Below are 7,500 nucleotides of genomic sequence, written 5' to 3'. Positions count from 1 at the left end.
CTCGGCGACCCGAATTGACCCCGGAACAGGGCCAGCTGTGTCATTTGAAGGGGTGAGCTCACCACCTGCCGGAGACTGTGGGTAACGGGCGGCGACGTCGCCGCAGCCGGACATGTTGGACTACGGCGAGACATAAAGAGGCAGCTGAAGAGAAAGAGAAGAGAAACAAGAGAAAGAGAACAGAAGAGAAGAGAAGAGAAAGAGAAGAGAAGGTACAGACCACTTTTGGGTGTTCTTTACATCTTTCGTTCTCTTCAGAATTTTCCATTTTTTAATAATTTCTGTATAAATTAGTGAACAGATTGCGGGTGTGGACGCAGCAGCCGCACGCTACACTTCCCCGTGACGTGCACGGTAGACACGCGCGGTTCTTTTTATCAGCGCTTCTCTGTCCCCCTCTCTGTCTGTCGCTCTGCTTCTGTCCGTCCCGGGTGAAATGACGGCGGGGTTCCGGATGCTCTGTGCAGACGGGACAGGAATGTGAAGGGAATGTTGGGATTAAGGACCATGTCTGTCTGCTGCCCGCTACCCACTAACGTCCCCGAGATGTCAGACTCATCTGTGATCCACTAACTTCATCAAAATATCAGTCGAACCCGTGAGCTAACCGCCGTCTTCTGCCGGCATCAATTGCAAACTCCACCGAGATGTCAAACTGTTTCCTGAGCTAAACGCTAGCCTCAAGCTTCCCGGAGTTGCCACGTTCCCCGCACACTCCCCTAGCTGCAGCTTGGCCGTGCTGTTTTCTCGTTTATCGCTCCATTTCTTCTCAGTCCCGTGCTCTTCCTCAGTGTTACTTCTGACGTGGCGTTAGCTGGGGGGTTGCACTCCTCTGTCGAGCCTACTGAATATGCCCGTTGTTCTGGGTGATTGTAGTAACCCTGTCAGTGCGGGGCGGACTGTGGGTGCCATTGTTAGCAGCGTGGAGGCCTAACACGTAACAAAGTGTAGAACACTGCTCTCATCGATAGCCCCTGCCCATTGCAATCCTTTGAATCTGTCTGTAGCTCTCGGTTAATTCCCACAGGTTTTGTTCTCATGTTGTGAATTGTTTCAAGTTTTTCTTTTTTTCTTTAAGAATCGTTTCTGCATGGTGGAGCATCCTTATATTTTTCAGCATATGACAGAAATTGTTCCTTTTTAGGTTCAGTTTGTGTTCCATTTTCATGTCTGTTTAATATAACACTTGCAAAACGTCTTTTCTAATTGTTCCTTGTTTTTAATAATTATAGGTTGAAGTGTTTCTTTAGCCTGAGTGATCTTTGTGCTCTGGATAAAGTGGCGAGACAGACGTGCCTCGCCTTTGATTATGAGGGCAGTGTTAAAAAGGCTGACTGGGCCACAGTTTGGATTTGCGTGTGGAGGGCAGAACTGACTAGTGCTGTTGGGAAGTCGCTTTGATTGGCTATTGATGACCACGGAGGACGAAGGTCCAAGGTCAAAGGTCAACATGAAACACGTGCTAAAAACGTTAACGGGCTGGGTGGGCGTGAAAGCAAGTAATCTCATGCAAAGACACATCCCCCTTTTCATCCCTGTTCCTCCCTTCTCCCCTTTAGGATCGCTGAAGGGCCGTATGGGATAGCTGAGGTCGCCATGCCTGTCGCCCTACGGAAGCGGAGCTGGGAAGACCACGTCACCCCGCACTGGGGAACACGGTACAGCTACGACGACCTCGACCTGATCTGCTGGCACGGCGTCGTGGACGGTGGAGGCCCGTCCACCGGGCCGAGGGAGAGGTGCGCGTCCATGCCGGAGTGTCGGCGGCGACGGCCAGCGGTCGGGAGCCGCACCGAGGCGGGTGGCGATGACGACGAAGGGGCTGTTGGTGACAACGGGTCTTGGAGAGAGAGGACATTCTCTTGTGGACTTACCGGGACAACGGGCCAAAGCGGAAATAAAGAAACAGGAAATGTCTCTGGGGCAGAATCTTTGCCCACAATGACTGACCAGGACATGCACCAATCAGCAGAGAGCTCTGCCGGACATGGCTCTGTGGGCAGCCTGTCGGCGTCCACGTCTAATGACATTCCCGGTGAGGGCCACAGGAATGGGACTGAGATGGAGGATGAATGGCCTTTTCCTGACACTCTTCCCACCTCTGAACCCTCATCTCCAAACGTTGAGGGTTGTGGAACGGACGGGACACGGCCCGACATTGGCTCCGCAGACAGGGCTGAAGCCAGCGGCACCGAGCCCATCCCGGAAGAGAGCGTGGTCATCAGAGCACAAGGAAGTCCAGAGACAAAACTGACCAAACTGGGGGACAGTGAAGATGACCATGTCGGCGGTCCTGTGGACGCCGCTGGTGCAGATGCAGACCTGACTGGAGAAGACCGGAGCTCTGAGCATCTAGATCCCAGTCAGGTTTCCAAGACCTCTGTTGCTCCGGATGTTAGCTTTCCAAACCCCGCTGCTCAGAGCAGTGGTGTGGCGTGTCATTCGCGGAATGTTGACCGGCTAGACGCTGGTGGCCCGCTTGCAAAGACTCGTGACTTCGGAGCATCCAGTGACCATGAAGCTCCTCCATGCTTATCCGGGAGTGACCCTAAGCTGAACCCAATCCTCGAGATATCTTTGACTGAGTCTGAGGAGGAAGCCCCTGGTCATGTGATGGCAGTGGCATTCCTGGAACCTGAGGGCATCAGAAATGGCGCGGCGGCGATGCACACACCACAGGGCTCATCGGGGCTGCTTGCTGAGCAAGGACTTCTGGGAAATTCCCAAAACAACAAAGTGGCCGAGCTCACTCCAGTCTGGGAGTCTTTATTGGATTGTGCCTCAGAAACTGTCCAATCGGATGCACCTGGTCATCAGGCAACTCCAAATATGGACAGGAGTGATGAGGTTGAGAGAAACAAACCTCAAGAATCCCCCGTCCGACTATGGGCACGGAAGGTAAGATCCACTTCCTGTTTAATCTCTGACTGGTTTTGTGTGCTGTGTGGTTGTGCAGTTTGTGGGCACCTGCCCTAACCCCAGGGACAGCTCATGGTCAGCAGCCCTAACCCCGGGGGCAGCTCGTGGGCACCTGCCCTAACCCCGTGGGCATCTGCCCTAACCCTGGGGGCAGCTCGTGGGCACCTGCCCTAACCCCAGGGGCAGTTTGTGGGCACCTGCTCTAACCCCAGGGGCAGCAGGGCAGCATGTGCGTTGACACACATTTTATGTGCTTGTGAGCAGCATGGAGTTGAATCACTGATAGACATGCTCTTAGATTTAGCAAACATCAGAGACAATTGTGTGTGTGACAATTGTGTGCAAATCTGTGTGCAAAATACACACACATACACACACACACACCACACACACGTGTGTAGGTACACACTCAGTCTTAGAGGTGTGTGTGGATCACATATGTAGGTACACGCTCAGTCTCAGGTGTGTGTGGATCATGTGTGTGTAGGTACATGCTCAGTCTCGGAGGTGTGTGTGGATCATCTGTGTAGGTACACACCTACATGTGTGTATGGATCACATGTGTAGGTACACACTCAGTCTTAGAGGTTTGTATGGATCACATGTGTGTAGGTACATGCTGAGTTTCAGAGGTGTGTTTGGATCACGTGTGTGTAGGTACACAGTCTCCGAGGTGTGTGTGGATCACGTCTGTAAGTACACATTCAGTCTCAGAGGTGTGTGTGGATCAGATGTGTGTAGGTACACGGAGAGACAGAGAGAATTTGGTGTAATGAAACAAAGCCGGAAGAGTGATGATGATGATGATGATGATGATGAAGGTAATGACTGCTAGCTCCATAATTAGCTCTCTGGGGGACCATTTGGTGTTTTCAGTTTTTGCTGACAGAACTCGCTGAAGCAGGTTTGCCTGTCACCATGTCAGAGGGACTCCAGTTACAGACTCCAGCTGCATTATTATCTGTTTATAGCAGTTTCTCTTCATATCTCTTGGATCAGGTCTGGATTTTTGTAATCCGGGGTGTTCCAATCCCAGACATGAAGCTCCTACAAATATTCCTATCCCCCTTTTATCTAGGAGCCAGGGGACCACCCTGAAAACCCGTTATTTGTACTGTTCAGTTTCCAAATCCAGTTCCCAAGTCCAGGACCAAATCCAGTCTATAGTTGAAGAGTCCAGTACTGCAGAAAAAGCACCACAGTCCTCACGGACACCCCAAGCCAGTGTTTACATGCCTGGAAAACCTCCCTGCATGCCTGGAGACAGCAGACTGCCCCCACCCCTATTGGTTAACACCTGCCTCAGCCAATCACTGTTTGGCAAAGACTCAGTTCGTTGGATCTGATTGGTTTTACTTAGGACCAAACTCTGCATTCTGAACCTCCTGAAGATTAGGGATCCCCAGTGCGGGGGATCTTCTGGTGTCAAGTTCCCCATGTTTTTCACAGCGAATCATCGCTGGAACTCTGCCCAGTGCTCAATGTCAACACTGACTGAAACACATGGTTTCCTGTGGATGTAGCTACTCAGAAAACCTCAGATCTGTTTTGATTTCTGACTCCTGTGGCGTGGCGTGGCGCGGCGTGGATGTTGTGTGTTGTGGTTCGCTGTATGTTGCATATGTAGGCGTTGGACAGTAGATTCATTGTGCAGAACCTGCAGTGTGAAGTGAAATGTAACCTTGGTCCAAATGGATAATCTTAATAACCTCACACTATAATCTCAGACTATAATCTCACACTATACTCTTACACTACAATCTTACACTATAATCTCACACTATAATTTTACATTATAATATCACACTATAATTTTACACTATAATATCACACTATAATCTTACCCTTTAACATATATGTCAGTTATACTAATAACCCTTATGTGAGTTATTCTAATAACTCATATGTGAGTTATACTAACGCTGTGCTACTTAAGGCAGTGTTGTGTTGGTTGACCTGCGGTAGAACTGCATGTGTACTGATCACCACTTTGATGGTTATGAGGTTTATTAGAATGAAATAAGACATCAAAGCCCCTCCTCTTCCTTCCTGTGACCCTCAGATGTGTGATATACTGAAGCTCTCATCCTCCTGGGTTTAGGGCCCACACACACACACACACACACACACACACACAGTTTATGGTGACTACAGAGTGATCTTCTTAATGGAACAGAATGTGCAGAAGGGAATGGAGTATAAAGTGTTTGGACCCATACAGCTCCAGCACACACCGATCTCTCCCACTGCTGTATTAGTCTGATTAGTTCCGGAACAATCCGCAGTAGTTAGTATGCTTTAAGATTAACACAGTAAGAGGGATCAAGGGATTAAACCACCATTACAATGGACTAACACTGGAGAAAAACTATGCTACTACAAGTATACTGTGTATGTGCATGTGTGAGTGTGTGTGTGCATTTGTGTGCGTGTGTGTGTGTGTGTGTGTGTGTGTGTGTGTGTGTGTGTGTGTGTGTGTTGGTAAAACTGAAAAGCAAGTTTCCCAGGTAATGTATGGATAACTGTTTTTTTCTTTCTTTCTGTTTTTTGTTTTTGTTGTTTTTTGTGTGTATGTGTGTCTGCATGTGTGTGTGTATCTGCACGTGAGTGTGTGTACATGCATGCGTGAGTGTGTGTGTGCACGTGTGTGTGTGTATCTGCACGTGAGTGTGCATGCATCCTTGCGTGTGTGTGTGTGCACGTGCGTGTATGTGTGTGTGTGCACGTGCGTGCGTGCGTGCGTGTGTGTGTGTGTGTGTGTGTGTGTGCGCTGTGCACATGTCCTTCATGCCTAGGGTACTCTTGGAGTAGCTACAATAGGAATGGAGCTGGGGTCTCTAAGACTGACCTGAGAACATCTTCTTCTAACAACATCCCAACTCTGGTCTCAGATCAGTGTGGAAAGGCATGTTTCACTAGTGCCATGGTGGAGGAAGCAGCTGTAGGCCCAGACCAGATGGGCTGCAGCTCGGGCCGGTAGTCCTGCAGGACGGGACGTGCTTGGGCCGGTAGTCCTGAAGGACGGGACCTGCTCCAGGAAGAGCGGGCCCCCTTTCCCACGCTCTCTGTTTGTGGACGGAGGGTCCCTGCTCCTGGGGGCCAGCCGTGGGCTCTCCACTATCCCAGATTGGCCCCCTGCACTCGGGCGCCATGGTAACGGACATGCCCTGCTTATTAGCAACCTAAGCAGACCGCATCAGCCAGGAAGCTGGCGTTAGGCTCTCATGGCGCACCGCGTCCAGCGGTCTTGTCACCTGTGATGCGGGCAGAGGAAGTTACACAGGGGTCTGTTTTTTTTAGAGGTCGAGGTGTGTCAAAGCCTGAACAGGATACAGTGGTTAGTAATGTTAGCAATTCAGTGTCCAGTGAGACTGTCTGACCCGCAGACACGAGTCTCCTGGGAGAACTGGGAAAGAGGAAGAGAAGGGCATTGTGGGATACAGAGCAGCGTGGGAACACTCCCGCCTCTACACAGGAAATGGCTTATGTGTCGTTGCTGTGGCGCCTTAATGACAAAGGCAAATAAATGAACCAGCAGAAAAATATCAGACAAAAGGGGAGAAGCATGGAGAAATGTTTGAAAAACAAGATGTTTCCATTAGAATCGTTATCAAAGTTGCTGCTGTCCGTGGTGGTGGCGTGTGGCGCAGTCGCTGTGCTTCGTTGTCATATGACAGGACCTGCGCCTACCTGCGTGTGTGTGTGTGTGTCTGTGTGTGTGTGTGAGTGAGTGAGTGAGTGAGGTAAATGAGTTAGACGCTGCAGGACCGGCTGGCATCAGCAAATCCAATAGCTCTGACAGCTAATTCTTTGCTAAATGGAGACTATAGGTACAAGCGTTCAGAAGACATTACAGCAGATCAGAGAGAGCATGCATCGCGCACACACTCCATTCATTCCTTCAGATCAATATTCCCTGAAGTGTCATAAGGCTGGAATACTAATCGACTTACACACGTGTAAAAGCACACACATGGATATCTTACTCGAGTTACCAGACCTGAGCCTTAACGGTCCCAACTATACACCCATGCTATGTGCTACGCTTCACACCACAGAAACACACTGTTGTATTCACACTTACACACAATTCCCATGTCATCGCACAGTAAGTGTGTGCAGCTAAGAACACATCATCTACTCTCCACACAGAGAAAGAAAGAGATACGCAAAGAGAATATTTTAGTTTCAAAGAATCAAATGTTTATATATTGCTTATGTTCTGTTCCTAAGTAATGCACTGACTACAGTGAGACCTGTATCCTATTGTCTTCTAGTGGACACAGAGACAGTGAGACACTGAGATACTAGAACTGAGATACACTGAAAAACACAGAGATACTGGACACTGAGTTACACAGGCACAGTGAAATACTGAGACTGAAACTGATAAATTGAAAAATTGGGAAATTATTCACCAAGACACTGAAATACTGAAACACTGAGACAGCAGCTCACGGAAACACTGAGATACTGAAATTCTGACACACTGAGATACTGAGATACAGAGAAACTGAGAACACACTGACTCCACCCCGTCTGAACACACTGACTCCGTCCCCTAACATAATCCCATACTGC

General features: G+C 49.3%; 1 protein-coding gene across 2 annotated transcripts in view; it reads left to right on the top strand.

Annotated features, from left to right (window-relative positions):
• Window positions 1-7,500, top strand: part of dlc1 (DLC1 Rho GTPase activating protein) — a 69,761-nt gene that overhangs the window by 808 nt on the left and 61,453 nt on the right. For both annotated transcript variants that reach the window (XM_035529537.2, XM_081714216.1), the window contains exons 1-2: window positions 1-212; window positions 1,560-2,898. The exon at window positions 1-212 is cut by the window's left edge. In XM_035529537.2, the coding sequence (XP_035385430.2) occupies window positions 1,597-2,898 (1,302 nt within the window). In that variant the 5' untranslated portion in view covers window positions 1-212; window positions 1,560-1,596. The remainder of the gene's footprint in view (window positions 213-1,559; window positions 2,899-7,500) is intronic.

This window comes from Electrophorus electricus, chromosome 5, assembly GCF_041902795.1.
Source record: "Electrophorus electricus isolate QZ-2024a chromosome 5, ASM4190279v1, whole genome shotgun sequence".
In the NCBI taxonomy this organism is placed as follows: domain Eukaryota; kingdom Metazoa; phylum Chordata; class Actinopteri; order Gymnotiformes; family Gymnotidae; genus Electrophorus; species Electrophorus electricus.
The sequence above is the reverse complement of the archived record's forward strand: the minus strand, read 5'-3'. Positions and strand labels throughout refer to the sequence as shown.